The following is a 19,101-nucleotide window of genomic DNA, read 5'->3' on the forward strand; positions in this document are numbered from 1 at the left end:
GCACCCGCACCTCGCTCAGCCAGTGAGCGGGAACCGGTCTGTATGTGGGATCCGAACCCTCGGCGGGAGCGGCGCCGCGCTCCCAAGCGGCGCACTGTAGCAGTGCGCCACCGGGCCGGCCCCAAGGCATTCATTTTGAAGGAAGAGACTCCCAGGGTCTGAAGGGATATTTCTTTGTTGCTTAGGTGCATTTTAATAGACTCAGTGAGAAGTCAAGAGAAAAGGAACCAACTTTAATGAAATATTACAGTCAGGTTGACTTAAATCCAGCATTTTCTAAACCGCTGTATTTATACTCTAATTCTTTCAGATCTTTTTCATTTTTTGCTCAAAGTAAAACCCTTCCATTGAAATATTTGAACCACATTCTCCATAGTCTTTTCCAGGGATGTCCATGTTGACATGGCAAGTGTTTTGGGTTAGTACCCAGACTTGGGGTTGACCCAATGTCTGCTCCATCTTCAGCATATGGGGCTCTCTGAGGCCTCTGTGCCATCCCTCCTGCTGCCCTCTCTGCTTTTTTGGCCTGAGTGTGTGACATCAACTGTGGCTTAATGCTTTCCAGGGTCCTTCCCCGTGTTCCCCAGCCCCAGAGCTGTGAGCATCTCCAAATGACCTGTAATTACACATCCATCATCTGCCTCCCCTCTAGCCTGAGACAGCCTCTGGGTGAGGGCCCTGTTTGGTTTTGTGTTAGGCGTCTTGCTCTGCAACAGAGTCTGGCATCTAGGACGTGTTCAGGAAACAGCTCAGGATTGGACTGAATCCATATCCAGACCTCAGGTCACATGGCTGTCCCCGCCTCTTCCTGCTCCATTCCTGTAGGACACTGGGCATCTTCCCCACCTTCCTCTCCTGGCCACACCCCACCCACGGCCCTCCGAGGATCTGATTCTATAAGACTGATCTAGGTTTGTTTCTTCCCTTCCCTAAATTTCCATTTTGAACCATTTTCAACTGGTTCCTGGTTCTCCTGCCAAAGATTGTTCTTTCCCAGATTGGAGGGCTACTCCCTGTTCTAGCCTGGAGTGCACAGCTCTGGTTTTCTAACCATGGTCCAGAACAGCAAATGCCGTTCTCTAAACCCACCCAGGTAGATAGTTTCCAGGGTCTCTTTTTTTCTCCAAAAGTCACAACCTGAGATTCAAAAGGAGATATGAAAACATCACCCTGGATCCTTTAGTTTTCTTGTTGAGCCTTCAGGACACATTCCACACTCCTGATGACACTGTGAGCTGGCTGTCCTCATGGGTTCACAGGCCTCGCTCCTGAGGCTAGGCATACATCCTAGTGGGTGGGTCTGTGATGCATTCAATTTTGAGTCTCTTTTGGGGGTAGGTATCCAACTAAAAAGCACCCAACAAATATTCCCCTGCCTCTTGCCTGCTAATAGAACTCCACTATGTTAAAGCAGCAAGTGGGGCCCCCTGATCTCAAGGAGGATAAGTCCCACCCCCAGGCCCAGAGGATGGATGGCGATTGGTCTAAAGTTGTAATTCTAATTCCCGTGGACATTTAGTGGTGAAGGTAGACCTGGCTGTGACCAAAGAGATGGGAGGTGGAAGGGGCTGAAGAAAACAGCAGGGCCCCTTCTTCCCCCTGGGTTCCTTTAATACCAACTCCATGGCTAGAACTGTGGCAGCTACCTTGGGACACTTACGGAAAGGCCAAGAGAAATGCAGCACCCTCATGCCACGTGCATTTGGGCTACTTGTTATGTGAGAAAAATAAACTATTTCTTTAATTCACTGTAGCTGTTTTTGTATTACCTGCCACTAAAAGCATTCCTGATTGACTGCCGACAGCCACTTCTTGGCTGAATGTGACTTCCTGCAGAATGCTGCTTCAGAAATGGTGAAGGAAAAAATTATGTATGACAGGGATGCCTTGTCTTTGTGTATTTGTATTTGACAAAGCTCATTTCCCTCTAAAGAGTACTCTAGCTTCAAAATAAACACAATTGAAATTAGTTACCTTTCGAGGATTTGGGGTGAATTGGTTCCCTGCCTTGAAATTGCTAGGACATGCTGACATGTTCTACAACAACAAATTGAACTCTCTGTTTAAAGTATTCTTGTAATGTTGCTGAGCTTTAATTGCACAGATTGAAGAATCTGATTTTAAATAAAGAAATCAGCTTCTAGACATACCCTTTGAGCAAAATAAATGCTTATGACTGGCTGGGTAAGAAGGTAGGAGAAGTGAACAGTGAAAAATATCCTAAAGTTCAATATATTTTGCATCCATTAAATGAGAAATTGAAATCCGTGCAAGTCGCAAAGCAGTTAAGGGACAGTGGCACAGACTTTAATTTCTCAGCCTCACTCATGTGAAAACGCTCCCCATCAGCCCATGCATATAATAACACTAATTGTGCAGCATGACTGCACTCTGGGAGTGAGGTTGTTCTGGTGCCACGAAAGCCCTCCTGGCCCAGTTCTTCCCTGGAAGCGACAGTTGTGCATCATGCATATAATAACACTAATTGTGCAGCATGACTGCACTCTGGGAGTGAGGTTGTTCTGGTACCACGAAAGCCCTCCTGGCCCAGTTCTTCCCTGGAAGCGACAGTTGTGCACATTCACTGTAGCTGTTTTTGTATTACCTGCCACTAAAAGCATTCCTGATTGACTGCCGACAGCCACTTCTTGGCTGAATGTGACTTCCTGCAGAATGCTGCTTCAGAAATGGTGAAGGAAAAAATTATGTATGACAGGGATGCCTTGTCTTTGTGTATTTGTATTTGACAAAGCTCATTTCCCTCTAAAGAGTACTCTAGCTTCAAAATAAACACAATTGAAATTAGTTACCTTTCGAGGATTTGGGGTGAATTGGTTCCCTGCCTTGAAATTGCTAGGACATGCTGACATGTTCTACAACAACAAATTGAACTCTCTGTTTAAAGTATTCTTGTAATGTTGCTGAGCTTTAATTGCACAGATTGAAGAATCTGATTTTAAATAAAGAAATCAGCTTCTAGACATACCCTTTGAGCAAAATAAATGCTTATGACTGGCTGGGTAAGAAGGTAGGAGAAGTGAACAGTGAAAAATATCCTAAAGTTCAATATATTTTGCATCCATTAAATGAGAAGTTGAAATCCGTGCAAGTCGCAAAGCAGTTAAGGGACAGTGGCACAGACTTTAATTTCTCAGCCTCACTCATGTGAAAACGCTCCCCATCAGCCCATGCATATAATAACACTAATTGTGCAGCATGACTGCACTCTGGGAGTGAGGTTGTTCTGGTACCACGAAAGCCCTCCTGGCCCAGTTCTTCCCTGGAAGCGACAGTTGTGCACGATTTATGATTCTAACAGCCCCCAGGCTAGAACAACACACATCCAGGGATTTGCAGCTCATTTATCCATGGCCCTCCTGGCCCCTTCCTCATAACTGGACATACAGGAGCTTTGGTGCTCAGGCCAAGGGCTCTGATGACCTATTACCTTACAGAATCTAGACCTTTCAGCTGCAGGTTTTGAGCTCTACCTTAGAATGAGATCACGTAACATCTCAGGAAAAGCCTTTGGAATGAAGAGGAAATAGACTCTCCTTCTCTTGCTCCACCCCATCCAAAATATCCTACAGGATGTTCTGAGGGTAACTGAAGCCTGCTCTCATCTCCTCCTGCCACAGTTTTCATGCAGCATTGCCAAAGACATGGTAGAAAAGAGAGCTCCTTCCAAGACTAACAGTAAACCACCCCTGGATAGCCTTTCATAATGTGTTTCTGCACAGCAGCAGCAGCAGAGACATTTCTGAGATTAACTGTGATCCTAACTTGTTTGTCCTTGTGGGAGTGTCAATTAGTAAAGACCAGTAACACTGGGCAACACTGAAGTACCTACTATTTGCTAGGGCAGAGCAGTGGTTGTGCTAATCACAAAACTTTACATTACAACCAGAAGTGGGGAATCAGCACTGTTTGCCATCATATATAGAAGGTAGCCCTGAAAATAAATGCAATGACAACGATAGTGTTTACAGATACTGGCTGAACACTGTTAGCTGCCCAAGCTCTGGGACAGAGGCCTGCCCTTTTGTTAAGGAAGGAGATTAACTAGGGTCAGAAGCAGTGAAAGATCAGCTAGGGCTGGAAGAGAATATATAGAGAATACACAACAGGATTTACTTTATCTAAGCCCTAGTCCATACACCATCTAAAATCGTTTCTCACTTTGGGGAAAAAAAAGTTGTGTAATTCTTTGATTTTTACAGGGAAACTGAGTCACAGAGAACATGGGTAATTTTCCTGGGGCTGCTCACTTGCCACAGAACTGGTCCTGAACTCAGACCCAGCTCTTAACTTGGTGTCCTTTTCACGCACACTGAGGTGCCCAGATGACATGCTGAAACCACGCGCCTGTGTTTCACTCGAGCAGGAAGCCAAGGACACAGCCTGGACCTCTTTCTTTCCACACTCACAAAATATGCTTGGAGAGTGACTAGCTCTGAGTGGCTTTTCCTTCAGAGGCAGTGGCCCTCTGGAGACTCTAAGGCAGATACTTGCAGGACATCCAGAGTGTAAAGTGTCATTTTGGCACAGCAGAGATGGTAAGCTTCGCTAACTGTGTGGACACCACTTCAGTCCCCAGCGATGATAACAACCTCCAGTTGTGCAGAGATGCAGGGAACCAGCAGGGCGCAGCTCACCAGGCACATGAAAGGAACTCCCTCCAATTATTGTGACAGTCCAAGGAGAAGGGCGAGGAGGAGGGAGCCACACTTATTTGTAACCCCTTCTTCCTAATAAGCCATTGAAGAAAGATTTTGGCTTCATAATTTTTAGTACTCTTGTCTTTGTTATCAGATTCAACAAGCTGACATTTGGATGAAAATGTCAAACTAGAATGGAAAGAGAATTAAAGAAGTAAAGGAAACCATTCCATAATTCAGGTTGGACGGTACGGAATCCATTCCCTGCAAAGCATTCACAGCTGCTATGAACAATCATTGGCTTTGAAAAAAATTGTCAAGAAATCATGATTTGAGATGGAAAACATTTTCTATTGATTGTATTTAATTCAATATTAGTGGGGTGGAATAATCAATTTGTAGCCACTTAAGAGAAATAAGACACTGGGAAAGAGTTTATTAGACCAGGCCAATTTAATTTTCTTCTGTCAGGGAAGACAGGCAATGCTGTTGAATATGAAAGCAGCTTTTAGAAAGTCATTATTCTGGGTGATCTTTCCAATAGGTGGGGGCACAGGACCTGCAAAGGAGACCCTGAAAGTTCACTCACCCTGGGAGAAAGTACTCATCGTGTGCTCTCTAGGAACCAGCCTTGGGGCCAATTTGGTCTCAGCTATGGATTATTTCAATGATCACACCAAAGGAAAAAAAATGAGAGTGGGCTTATTTGTACAAAGGATCCAAAACTGAGAAAAGAACTTATAGGGATCACAATAAATCAGAGAAATAGTGGACAAATGAGATTGGACATGACTGGATGAGATTTGTGGTTAGGGACAGGGCATCAGGAGCCTGTAGTCAAGAGGCAGACAGAGAAAGAGACATGCAGGTGATCTCGCCACAAGTGCTGATAAGTGGGCAAGATCTGGAAACATCCAAATAACGGATCTACTTTTCCTGTTGATCTCTCTGCCTGGCACAAAGATGTCTATCACTCAGAGTGCACGACCGCTGCTGGGGAGGATGAGAAGGTGGCTCCACAGAGCCAGGGGCCACAGCTGTCCTGAAGCTGATGGGCACACGTGGTTCAGCTTTTAAGAGGACTCGGGAAAGAACAATACAATGGATGAAAGGGACTAGAAACTAGGCCTCTAGGAAGATCTAAATGGAAATAGGCTCGTTTCTTGTGAGCAGAGGTGCGTTGTGAACTGCCTCTGCACATCGGGTGGTGTCTATGTGCAGAAGGCTGAAAATGGGGACACTGGTACTGGTCCAGAACAGTCCTTCAGGAGAGCACATGGCTGGGCCATCCTGATGGAGCACTGGGGTCACCCTGTTTGAAAACTCTTAAAATGAAAGGATAGTAGTCACTTTCCCTTGAGGTTGCTGAAGGTTGGGGGAATGGATTTGTTCTTCCAGACAGGTTTCATTTTATTTAATTCTCTTAAGACAAGCGTTGCACATCCCTCTGTATTTTTATGCTCTAGCTGTGAGAATCACTGGTGCAGAAGAAATCTCATTTATACTCCTGGTCCAGAACAAGAAACAGCAGGCTCGGCTGCATTCTGTCACCACTAGGTGGTGGTCACGTCCCAGCCCTATGTCCGGGTCTCCTCTGCCAAGGTATGAAGTTGAAATGATGTCAGTCCAGGTCCATCTTTGCAGCTCCATTAAATCTCCTGGAAAGAGGGAAGCACCTCAAGACAGCCTATGGAAGGAGCCTTCAGCCAGCCTGAGGCTGTCATGGGGTAAAGCAGAGTTCCAGTGGCAGTATCTGTCTGATGCTGTTTCTTGGGGGCAGGTCATCTTGAATGTCAACACACAATCCTCACGATGAGTTGTGAGTGAGTGACCTCCTGTTGTGGCCTTCAGAACTGGCCCAGCCTTTTCCCAGCCAGATGCCTGGGAGCAAGCCTGGGTGAGCAGCTTCTCTCCTTGCACTCTTCTGGATGTGTTTGGGGCCAGGCACTGCGACAGGCCAGAGACCACAAGTGGGGGAGGTAACTGGTTCCTGGGCCCCGGATTTGTTGAACACAGACTGGTGGGGGGCCTGTCCACTGACCCACATGTGGTTCATCCAAAGCTGTCCTTGGCTTCACTCTAAGGTTTCCATGTGTTCTGCAGCTGAGCTAAATGTGAACAAACAGGAATGAATTTGAAAAAAGCACTCATTTCCTCCAGGCTTCAGAGAAACGACTGGGTACCATGGAAACCAGCTTTTCAGTCCTGGTGTGTGCTCTAGAATCATTCCAAGTGAGACAGGCTTACATCAAGCAGGTGAATCCCTGGATGTCAGAGCATCCCTGGGAACTGCCGAGGGAATGGCACTCTCTAGATGGAAGAACAGGGAAAAGACGAGCCAGGAATCGCCAGGTGTGGCCGGGAGAGGACAGGGGGGCTGGTCCTCTTCTCTGAACAGGGGCAGGTGGTGGCCTCAACATGGCCATGTCAGTGTCTGGGTTTGCTTAATGCAAGTTGTAACCACGAAGCTGGGGTGGCCACATTGCTGAGGCTAAGATTTCATAGCCTGTATGATAATTCCCGGCACTGTTAGAATTTTAAACAGTGAAAAGAATGGGAGATAATCAACAACATCATTTCTGTTCAAGAGACTGAAACCTTGAAAACCTTCCCCTCCTGACTGTAAACAGAAACAGCTCCCCATAGGCTCTTCCCACTCAACAGCATGGGGACTCCCCTGACTGTCTGCATCTGGAAACCTCACTTCTTCAGCTCTGGGGGCCATGACGATCTCATCTGAGAAGAGGAATCCAATGGAACATACTGGAAAGCTGGCTGCTATGCACCAATATGGTTTACATTTTACGGTTAAACAGGAATTCCGACTTCAGGGTGTCTAGCAGGCTGACGTGATGGTGGTAGGGGTACTGGAAAGCTGGCTGCTATGCACCAATATGGTTTACATTTTACGGTTAAACAGGAATTCCTACTTCAGGGTGTCTAGCAGGCTGATGTGATGGTGGTAGGGACTGCAGAGGGCAGGACTGACCAAAAGGCAGGCGTGAGCAGGGCTGGTCATCTCCTATAAACATGTAAGGGCAGGCTATAGGGAGGAGAACGGGATGAGGATGAATTTAGGGTGTGGGAGATGAGGGTTGCTATACCAAAGGATGAGGGGCAGTGCAAAAACAAAAACATGCACAAAACTAGAATTCCCAAGTTATTTTTCTTGTCAAAGACCGGAGGCCCCTCTATGTGAACTATAGTCTCAAGGTCAGCTGACCCACTTTCCTGTTCAAGGAGCGAATGCGAGGGGACCCCAGCTCCCTAGTCTACCCAGCATAAAGCAGACCCTTCCTCTTGTCGATAGCAGTGTATGACCACAGGCCATTTGTTTAAAGACCTTACAATTCTGCCATAGTCACTCCCTTTGCCAGAGGGAGAGCTGTAATGGGTGCACAGGAGCATAGGAGCCTCAGGGTTTCTAAACTGGAGAGGAGAAGTTAACTGCCATGAAGAAAGGGTCTGACTGGGAGGGTGGGAGGGTCAGAAGGGCAGGGCCACGGGGGTCCCGCTGGGAGGGGAAGGACAGTCATCCACATGACCTCTAAGATTTCTTCCCACCCCCAGAAAGGGCAAGATAAAAAGATTCCTGTATCATTTAAGATTAATTGTCTTAGCAAAAGAATTCTAGGACGGGGAGGCTGAAGCTGTTCCCTTCTGCCTAAAAGCAAGACTGAAAAATAGGTGAAGGCTGCACACCTCTTTACCAGGGGCATTGAGTCAGGGGGATAAGGACGAGTTTAAACACTGTAAGAGGCAGATTTTGTTGGAGGCAAAGTCTGAATTCTGTATGGGGGCAGTACCGCTGTGCCACCCAAGAGGCCTGCTCTGGTCATCCTGAGGTATTGTAGCTCCCTGACCTTGGGCAAATCATTTGCCTCTGGAGCCTCGGTTTTGCTGTGTGTCAGATGGGACTCGTAAAATAGCTAGCTTGCGTAGTCATGAATTTTTTTTTTTCCCCCCTTTTTGTCTTTTTCACTGACCGGTAACGGGATCGCAACCCTCGGTGTCACGCCCGCACCGGGGACTGGCAACGGGATCGCAACCCTCGGTGTCGCGCCCGCACCGCGCTCAGCCAGTGAGCGGGAACCGGTCTCCACATGGGATCCGAACCCTCAGCGGGAGCGCCGCTGCGCTCCCAAGCGGCGCACTCTCCAGTGCGCCACTGGGCCGGCCCATGAATGTTAAACTAGAAAATCTTTGTCAGTAGACCCAACACAGTACTCAGTCCTATATTGAGTACTGAGTCTATGCTTGTTAAAAATTAAAATTAATTAAGTTAAAAATTCAGTTTCTTAGTCTCACTAGCTGCATTTCAAGAGCTCAGTACCCACATGTGGCCAGTGGCTACTATACAGGACAGCACAAGACTGCAGACTATTTCCATCACCGTAGAAGTTCTGTTGGAAGCACTGAGCATCCCTGCAGTGGTTCCCTGGAGCTGTCTCTCTTCTTTCCCGTGGGATCCCTTCACTTGGGGACATTGAAATGAGCCCTCCAGAGAAGGAAAGGGAAGCATCAGCTCAAGGAGCCTCTTCTGTGCCTGTGCTCAGGCTGCCCCAAGGACACCCCAACTGGTGGCATTGACTCCCCCAGCCCATCTGCAGAGAGGCAGCACCGTCCACCTTGGACTTGAGCCATCCAAGTTTTCGGAACCTGTCGCATAGTCCTGTCTACTTCCCCCTGGAGGTTTCCCTGCTCTTGATGCTAACAGTCCCCATCCTCAAGCAGAGATGAGGGTAAAAATAAAGTATTTCTTTTAGGGCAGCTGTTAGACTGAGGATGTAATGAATCATTTGCATTTATGTAAATTACATGATTATGTAAATTACAGTAACATTTCAATACAAGAAACTGTCAGGCCTGCTGGAATTTGGAGAAAGGGCAGCACTGGGAGGCAGGAGATGCCCGTGGTTGAAGTGCTCCCCGGGGGTGGAAGAGAAGCATCAGGACATCTGTCAAGATTTGTCGACGATCTGTTGGGTGGAAGCACACAGGAGGCACTCCAAAGAACCCAGAATGCTCCCAGGACCTAAAAGGTGACACCTCTCTTGCAACATCAGGACATCTGTCAAGATTTGTCGACGATCTGTTGGGTGGAAGCACACAGGAGGCACTCTAAAGAACCCAGAATGCTCCCAGGACCTAAAAGGTGACACCTCTCTTGCAGAGAGAGACTGAAGGCATTGGGTTAGCCTCCTGGGCACTGTTCGTCTCCTCCATGGCTGAAGCTTCAGTGTTCAGAATGTCACCAGGGCTAAAGGGGATGCTTGATCGGAGCAGGGGAGAGCATTAAGAAACACATATTTTGTTTCTGAAATTATAATTGCTTTAGGCAATGACACGTTCTTAATTTCTTCTACTTTCTCTTTAAAACAAAGTAGAAAGTAGCACAGAGCAAGATTTAGGAGAAACCCAAACTCCAAAGTGAACCACCTCCGTGTCTCTGAGTTAGCTGCTGGGAGCTCTGCTGGTCTCCGAAGGCACGCACCTGTCTCACTCCTGTGTTGTGGCTTTTCGGCCCCTGTTCCTGCCCCATCTGCATCAGCTCACATTTCGCTGTTTCAATACTATTAGCACTTCCCGGCCGGCCTCTGAACCCTCTGTTCCTGCCCTTTGGCTCCCTGGGCCCCCATGGTTTGGCCTTGGGGCTCCTCTGCACGGGTCTGAAGGGCCTCTTGATGGGATGTATACAGAAGCAACATCTGGTTCCACTTAATCCGGACTTGCCCTCTGGGTGAATGAGCTCTTTATTGCATAATCTAAGGGGACCCACAGTTATGCCTTCCAAACATTTCTGAACTATGTAATGAGGGAGAGCATTTTAAAAAATCCTAATACTTAAATAAATTGTTTGGGAGGATTGGTAATTATTTTATGGATAGGAGGAAGGGCTTTTCAATAAAGGAATTTTAAGTGCCTTTCGCAGAGTTCTATAGAAAAATTTAATATTAGCATAAAGAAAACCGGAAGAAAAATGATTTTATTACCAGATATTAGGGGAAACATAGAAAGAGGAGAATAAGAAACCTGGATAAAAAGATACAGAGAACATGTGAGCTGCACCCTGAGGCTGGGGACATGGAATAGATTTGGGGACACTGTGCTCTGGGGGTGAGACTGTTTTACTCCTAATGTTGGTTTTAAGCCTCATGTGAAAATGACCTCAGGAGCTTGGCCACCATTTAACAAGAGTCAATAATCCACCAGACTAACAGTAGTCAGAAACCCAGACAAACTAAAGCTTCTTTGGCTGCCATGACTCCCTTCCTTTGGGGAATCTCAAAACTCACTCTAGAAATGATCATTTCTACGCAACAGATGAATATCCTGAGCAAAAGGTTCCCAACCATATTTAAAGTTGTGTTTCTCAAAATGCAGTGTGGTACTTCTGGCGTCAGAATCACTGGAGAAGAAGCCAGTTAAAATACAGTTTCCTAGGTCCTGCCCTTGAGCCTGCAGAATTAAAATCTCTGGGTTCTGCATTTTAAATAAGCATGATGGATGATTGCAATGCACACTGAAGTTGGAACACCAGTTAAAGCAAAAAGAACCAAGACCTAACCTTGAGGACTCAAACCATATCTTTTCCATTTCTTTGCAACACTGGAGAAATGTAATTTTTCTCAAAATCACAAAACTCTGTCCTTGACAACTGGCCTGTGAATACACAGAGCAAATCTTCGGGTAACAGCCAGGAGGCATTTGCTTTTGCGGCTCGTTGCTGTCTTGTCTGAAGGAAGTGCAGAGCTGCTGGCGCCTGCGTTTTCAGTGGTCTCAGTCTGCGATCTAGACGCCACACCCTGAGGGCAGAGGGGTGCTTTGCCCAAAGACTGAACTCGGGTGAGCGTGTCACCTGCAGCCCAGAGAAGCAAAACCTCTTTACTTCTTCACACATCATTAGCAGCAATTACATCTACTTTGTCTTGGACGTGTCCAGATAAATTGGACAGAAGACAAGTTATTTCACACATAATCCAGGAAGTGTCTATGTTGAAAACAGAGAAAAGAGCTGACACGGGCAAAATTGCTATTGGAAGTCCCTACTGCTAAGTCCATGCTCCTGGGAGATCTGACCTACTCAATTCTGTTTTGTCACATTGTCCTTATGAGTGTGGTCATCTCTTTCCAGAACTCAGCAAAGTAGATTGGTTGCATCCATTTACACTGTCGTCTAACCATGTCTCTTGAGAAAAGTAATTTTCAAGAGTCATCCTAAAATATCCCAAAGGCAGAAGAGCAGAATGCACATAATCACGGGTTCATACATCACAGGATACAGCTCACCGGAAAGAGTGAGACGTGTGGGTGGAGGGGAAAAGCAGTGTCCTCTAGGTTGCAGGTGCTTGTAACTTTCCACAGGTAATAACTGAGAATAAGAAAGTGGAGCTTAGGTGTGTCCTAAAGACTATTAACCAGGAGTTGAAAAGATGAAGCACGTCTTCAGTTCCGACGTGGTGTACTAAACCCACCTTCCTTGAAGTGGGTCTCGATCCTGCCATTGTGGCTCCTGGAGTTAGGGCAGTGTGATTAGCATAGTTCCCTTCCTGTCTTAATCTGGAAAGTCTGGAGGACGAGCTCTAGAGCATGCATAATACAACTTTCAGGGCAACGCTGACCTCCTAGAAAACTTTGTGATGGTTTGTAAACCTGAGATGTTCAGTGTTAGGAACTGCTACTCACTGAAGTAGCTATCTGGTTCCTAGCAGAAAGTCTCTTATCAAACGTCATGTTTATCTTATTTGCATAGAGATTTACAATAAAGTAATCCACAGGTAAATTCTCTATAAAACAGGTGAGTAGACCCTTTGGTGGATCTATTACCATTTTGTAGGTAAGAAAACTAAGATCCAGAGAGACTGATTTCTCCAAGGTCATTAGAGCTGGTAAGGGGGTGTATTAGTCAGGGTTCTCTGGAGATCTATGCTTGTGTGTATGTGTGTGTGTGTAAAGAGATTTATTATGAGGGACTGGCTCACATTATTATGCAGGCTAAGTCCCACGATCTTCTATCTATAAAAGCCAGTGTTGTAGAGCCAGCCCAATCCTGAAGTCCTGAGAACCAGGGAGCCAATGATTCAGGCTGAGTTTAGGCTCAAGAAACAGGAGCACCAATATCCGAGGGCAGGAGAAGGTGGGTGGCCCAGAACAAACAGAAAGGGCAAAATTGCCCTCCTGCTGATTTTTTATTCTATTTGGACCCTGAACAGATTGAATGATGCTCAGCCACAATCTTCTTTCACTAAGTCTCCAATTCAAATGCTAATCTCTTCTGAAAAACAATCTCACAGACACACTCAGAAAATAATGTTTCACCAGCCATCTGGGCATCCCCTAACCCAGTCAAGTTGACACATAAAATTAAACATCATGGGAGGGCAGAGGCAGTATTAGGAATCAGATTTCCCAACTCCTATTTCAATGTTCTTTCCATTTGCCACACTTCTTCTGGACAGCATGGCTTGCCAAGCTAAAGAGTTGGGCTTTCCCCCGCAGGTGATACAGAGCCACTGATCCATTAAACAAGAGAATAATGTTCACAGGTGTTCTTTGTAGAGACACCACTTGGAGGGCTCTGAGGATTGATTGAGGGTGAAAAGGGAAGAGGAGGAGATGGCAGAGATGCTATTGCATTGCCACCCTGGCCTGCAATGAATGCAGTGCATCGGCCACATCAGTTCAGGTATGCAATGTAGAGGGCCTCAATGAAATGGGCTGTGGAGGGACACATGGGGTGCAAATCCACAGGACAATTAAGCTGAATAGATATCATGGGAGTTGGGGAGAAGGCCAGCTTAAAATCATTCCCAGGTTGGGTGGCTGGGATACGAACATGGGCTGAAGTACAGAAAGGTGGTGCAGTATTGGGGAAAAGTTCAAAAATTGAATTTGGGACATGAGGATGTCTACTAAAGAATTGTTTATCTATGACTGAACCTTGAGGAGTGTCACTGCCAAGAACACAGGGTGGGGTTGTTGTTGGCACAAGGGTGGCCATGGTAATGGGCGCTGTGGGGAGGACAGGGAGTGAGGTGGTCAGGAGGTGGTCAGGAGGGGACTCTCACAGACCCAGGTGCCCCCAGTCAAGACTCCTGTTCCAAGCACCCAGGAATCAGGCTGGGGCTCTGGGTGACCAAATTAGTGGGAAGAAGGGAAAGCCGCCTCCATGCACAGACATGCACTTGCTCATACCACCAGTGTCCCTGAGGGAACTCTACGTGGAGGAGCCATGCATCACCCGTGCTGAGAAGTGTACTGAAGGGGACTAAAGTGGCAGGAACAACTTACCACAATGAGGGCAACCACAGACAGCGTATAGTAAATGGAATCCCTCAGCAGGCACCAGGAGGAAAGAGCCACAACCTAGAGGCACAGGGAGACAAAGACAACAAGAAAGGATATCAGACCATGCAAACGAAACCCGCAGGCAGGCTCTGGACAGTGATAAGCCAGAAACAGCCTCACAGCTATGCCTCCTGTCCTGGCCCCAGTCAATCTGCCAAGCAACAGGGATCTAGTATAAAGGTCTTTGGGCATGTCAGTCTGGATCTTCTGAGAGGCAGATACCAAGATGGGATTAAAACCTGCAATAATTTGGTTAGGGAGAAATGGATGGGGATAGGAAATGGGCAAGGAGCCAGGGGAGCTGCAGAGCTTCCTACCTGCCCATGACGCAGGCTGAGCCCTGGGAAGGAGAGAAGGTTGGTGGACGGCCCTCTGAGGAAGGTGCAGCAAGGCTGAGGGGGGACTGTCTATGCAAAGTCGCCCAGTGGATGAGTCTCCTGTCTCCCAAGACCAGGCCTGCCCTAGCACCCTAACACCAGAGGAGCAAAGTTAACCTGTGCCTTTGTCAATGGCCCTGATGAAGGAACATCTGCTGCAGCCTGTACTTCTGTGTGGAACCAGCAACCTGAGCTGGCAGCTGCTGCCCCTCAGAGGGGCTCAGACAAGCCTGTCATGCGGTCGCCTCCTGCCCTCTTCCCTGTTATAGTCCTGGCCTTACTGGCATTTGACTCCTGGGTTAATCAGAATTTTTAAAAGATTGATTTGCATTCTATACTGATCTGGAGAAAATGTTATTCTTAGCATTTGGGGGATGTCCCTTTAGAGACATGCTGGATCTGCTGAGACCAGAGGATAGGCACATTGCTGGGGGCTGAGGCAACCTCGTCTACTGGAGAGGGAGGCACCGGGAGCAATGAGGAGGCAGAGGAGCTGGCTGGGCATCATGGGAGGGGAGGGCAGGCAGAGGGAACCTGGTGGTTGAGACTCTTGTGCTGGAGGAAGGGTCATTTCTCCCTGGTAAGTCTTTCAAAGTCTCTTTTTGAGGAGTACTTAGTATTTTTCTGTGTTCACAGAGTAGGTCCATTTTGGCAAACCCTACAAGGAAGTCTGGGAGAGTGCACAGTGCCATGTCAGAAGGCAGTTCCTGGATTGTCACCCACAACTCCCTCCTCCCTAGAAGAGTATCAGCCACCCATGGCCACAGATATGTGTCTGGCTGCCTTTGCCCTTGGCCTAGTAAGTGAGAAAGGACACAGCAAATGTTGACAGTCTCAGCTGAGCCAATGACAGGAACATGCTACACCAGAGACAGTAAGAAAAAGGGATCCCAGGGACAATGCCACCTTCTGAGCCCCTCCTCGTGACTGCTTCAGCAGTCTCCAAAGAAAGATCAGGCAAAGTCAAGCCAGAGAGGGCGTTCTGGATTCAAATAACATAAAAGATAGGACTTAAATAGAAACATAAATGAATAATGAGGCCAGTCTCTTTCCATTACCCATTCTCCTACATGTTCTATGGACACTTAGGGATTTTCTGTTGCTAATTTTGCCTTATTAGGTGTCGTATTTGCAGATCTAAGTTACAGATGATGAGATTGTCAGGAAGAGAACTCACACCACAAATATCACTTTAGAACAAATTTAAAGTATTTGTTACCCCTTAAACATTCTCCCCTTCTATTGTAAACTCTTAGAACCTGTGGTCATCACCACATATGGTGAATCTATGGAATAGATTAGGTTGGACTAAATTGTTCATTTTCCAGTAAGTCATAAAAGGTTGTAAATATTTATTCAATTCATTATAATCAGGCAAATGAACTTAAAAGGTGTGGTAAATGTCAATTCTGAATTGCTTTAACAAATTACTTGGGCGTTTATTTAAAGATGGCAGATTGAACACATTCCATTACCTTTGCTCTTTCTTGTTGCACCATAACAATATAATAGTAAAGGGATTTTTTTAAAAAACAGACATAAAACCACAAGACAAAAAAAAAATTAGAAGAGCTGATCAGAGCACCAAAATTTTGGAAGCTGGAAAGCAGGACAAATAATCATTCAGTTGGCAGTGGGAAAAGATCTAGAATTGGAAGTAAAGATGGGCCTGAAAACAGGACAATTAAAAGACTGTAAGAATTTAATCCCCAAACCACTTCCCTCACTTCAGGCAGCCCAGTTACCACCCATCCCATACCTTAACAGAAAACGAGATCCGGCATTTGAAGAACAAAAATTCCGGAAAACAGAGAAAACAGAGGAGAGAAAATAATCAAATAAATAATTCAAGAACAATTCCCAGAAGTTAGGGACATGTGTTTTCAGAGCAAAGGGGTCCTCTGAAATCTGAGTGTTCTTTATTGACAGGATGATGAACAAAAAAAGATGTACACCAAGGCACGTGAACCATGAATTTCTCCCAGAAGTTAGGGACATGTGTTTTCAGAGCAAAGGGGTCCTCTGAAATCTGAGTGTTCTTCATTGACAGGATGATGAACAAAAAAAGATGTACACCAAGGCACGTGAACCATGAATTTTATAGGACAAAGAACAGAGCTCAAACTACCAGACAGAGCAGACAGGTTTATATACAAAGAATCAAAACCCAAATGACATTTTATTTCTCAACAAAGACAAGGAAAGCTAGAAGAAAATGGAATCATGCCTTAAGAGAGAAAATAATTAGAGAGAAAATAATTTCAACCTGGATTCTATGCCCAACCAAAATTATTAATTAAAAGTGAAAAAATAATAAAAATACAAGTTTATCTCAAAAAGTTTACCTCCTATGTACCTTTTCTTAAAAAGCTACTGCAGGATGTACTCCACTAAAATAAGGGAGTAAACTCCTTGTTACATAAAACTATATTAAAATAAATCATTATATCAAGCAACCAGAATACATAATAATAATTGAGGAAATTTCCAGACTGATGCAAAGGGAGATTCTAGACAGAAGGTAAAAGTAGATTATGATATAACTATTTGGGGAGGATGGGGGGCTGGATAATGGGGTGGGGCTAAAAGAGGCCTAAACTCTCCTCTTCCATACTGTGAAGTCAATGAAGAATGCTTGTAACTGAGAAATCAGATAGCTTTGATCTAAGCATGTTCTTTAGAGATACTGAACAAATATCAGCAACAGCCAATCTAGTAGAAAGTAGGTGCCTCAGAAGAATGAGATATTGGTGTTGATGTGACTGGAAGATGGCTGTTTTTCACAATCAGCTTTCTAGAAGTGGTTGCCTCTTTAAGTTCTGCACATATATAATTTTAATAAAAATAAAAAAATAGGAAAGTATAATACAAATTATCCATTTAGATTCACTGCTGTAAGAAATACACCTTGCATTAGGCCTAAATGTGAAATTTGGGTGGACAGTGATCTATTTTCTCTCTTCATAAATAGAACGGTTTTCAATGTCTGATTTTCATCAAATTTCAGCCCCAAATTCAAAGCCTAACCTCAGCAAAACCAATTTTTTCCTATGGAAGGGATGAACTGGAGCACAAGTGAAAAGGAGTCAGACTGGAGGATAATTTCTTTCCACACTCTAGAAGAAATTAAAGAAAGGCATATATCCAAATCATTTGCCAGCAATCAGGGCATGGTGAAATCAAAGGACTTAATCAAGATCATATGACCAGCAATGCGGAAAGAGTTGGGATATGAACCCGGGGAGCCTGGGTCATAAACCTCTGTCCCCAAGCACATTATCATGGTGTCTCGCTGGAGGTGAGGATGAAACACAGACACACACTGGTGATTGCCTCCTGGGGAGGTGATCTTTTCTCCACTACTTTAAGCTGGTAGGACAGGTATCTTAGAGGTGGTAGCCAAAGAGGGGAACAGTTGAAGGCTGAGAAATGAAAAAGCAGTGACCACAGCTAAATTTTTAAAAATAAACTCCTTTAAAGAGATTTTGGTAAGCAATCAAATCAGAAAAGAGTTACCTTAAGGACCATAGATATGGATATGTATATGGTGCGGATATATTCTAGGAGGGAGAAGTCAGTTCAATAAATACTGAAACTACTTGTCCATTGGGCTAGTTTAGTTTACAAAAATGAAACACCAACACAGCTCATTGAATGTCACTTTACCATAAACACAAACAAACGGATCCTAAGGTGTCTGTGTGGTTCCCTTTGCTTCTCCAGAGAAGGGTCTTTTATTTCTAGATGGGGGCCGGCAACCACCTGACGCAGACCCTGAGCACATTTGCTGGCAGAGAGGAACACGTTAGCATTTCTGCCTCAAAATAGGAGGCTTCTGGCATCTGGTGGCTGGTGTCCCCAACCCAGAGCAGGCTGGTGAGAAGACATCTCATGTTCCATCATACTTTGCAAAATGACTGCAATAAAGGCAGACAAGTCACTCTGGTGAAGAGACCAGAATAAGGGTCCTGGGAGAGAACCAACAGTGAGTAATTCTGCCCTTGACCTCACTGATCAATAATACAGATGGTGCTGACTACAAAAGGCCATCGGTGGCAAACTCCTCCACAAATTCAGCCAGGAGCTCTGTTTCCCCCTATCGCTCTAGGAATCCCCCCCAGCTGTAATTTCATCTTGATATATCTTTTTCTATTTCTGGAGTGCATTTCACACATTCTTTATTGAATATGCAGCTTCAGTTTCCTTCTTACAATTTCATGTAGTTTCAAAGTGGCATAATGCAAAAAAACCAAAAAACCAAAAAAACAAACCACACTTCCAAAATAAAGGAAAATACATTCTTCTCTCTCAGTTTCCTTCTTACAATTTCATGTAGTTTCAAAGTGGCATAATGCAAAAAAACCAAAAAAACAAAAAAACAAACCACACTTCCAAAATAAAGGAAAATACATTCTTCTCTCATGAAATTTGGCTCCTTCTAGGAAGTTAAAAGTAATTGCTTATGATAATACTATATATTTTCTGTATATGGATATGTATGGTAAATCTACATACAGCTATTTATATATATGTCAATATACACATAATATATATGGAGATATATAGTGTGTGCATATAAATAATACATCATAATCCTTATGACAATTTTTCTTGATGAATAATAGAATCTGACATTGCAGGCACATCTTAAAAAGCACAAATACCCTCATTTTGTGAGTAGTTGCCTTTTTAGAAAAACTATTGAAGCAGAAAAAAAC

At 45.1% G+C, this 19,101-nt stretch overlaps 1 protein-coding gene across 1 annotated transcript in view; it reads right to left on the reverse strand.

Moving 5' to 3' along the window:
- SLC24A3 (solute carrier family 24 (sodium/potassium/calcium exchanger), member 3) overlaps positions 1–19,101 on the reverse strand; it is a 406,199-nt gene that overhangs the window by 50,814 nt on the left and 336,284 nt on the right. Inside the window, exon 6 of the mRNA XM_008587241.1 lies at positions 13,950–14,024. Coding sequence (XP_008585463.1) covers positions 13,950–14,024 — 75 coding nt within the window. The remainder of the gene's footprint in view (positions 1–13,949; positions 14,025–19,101) is intronic.

This window comes from Galeopterus variegatus, unplaced genomic scaffold (genome assembly GCF_000696425.1).
Source record: "Galeopterus variegatus unplaced genomic scaffold, G_variegatus-3.0.2 Scaffold116, whole genome shotgun sequence".
NCBI classification, from domain to species: domain Eukaryota; kingdom Metazoa; phylum Chordata; class Mammalia; order Dermoptera; family Cynocephalidae; genus Galeopterus; species Galeopterus variegatus.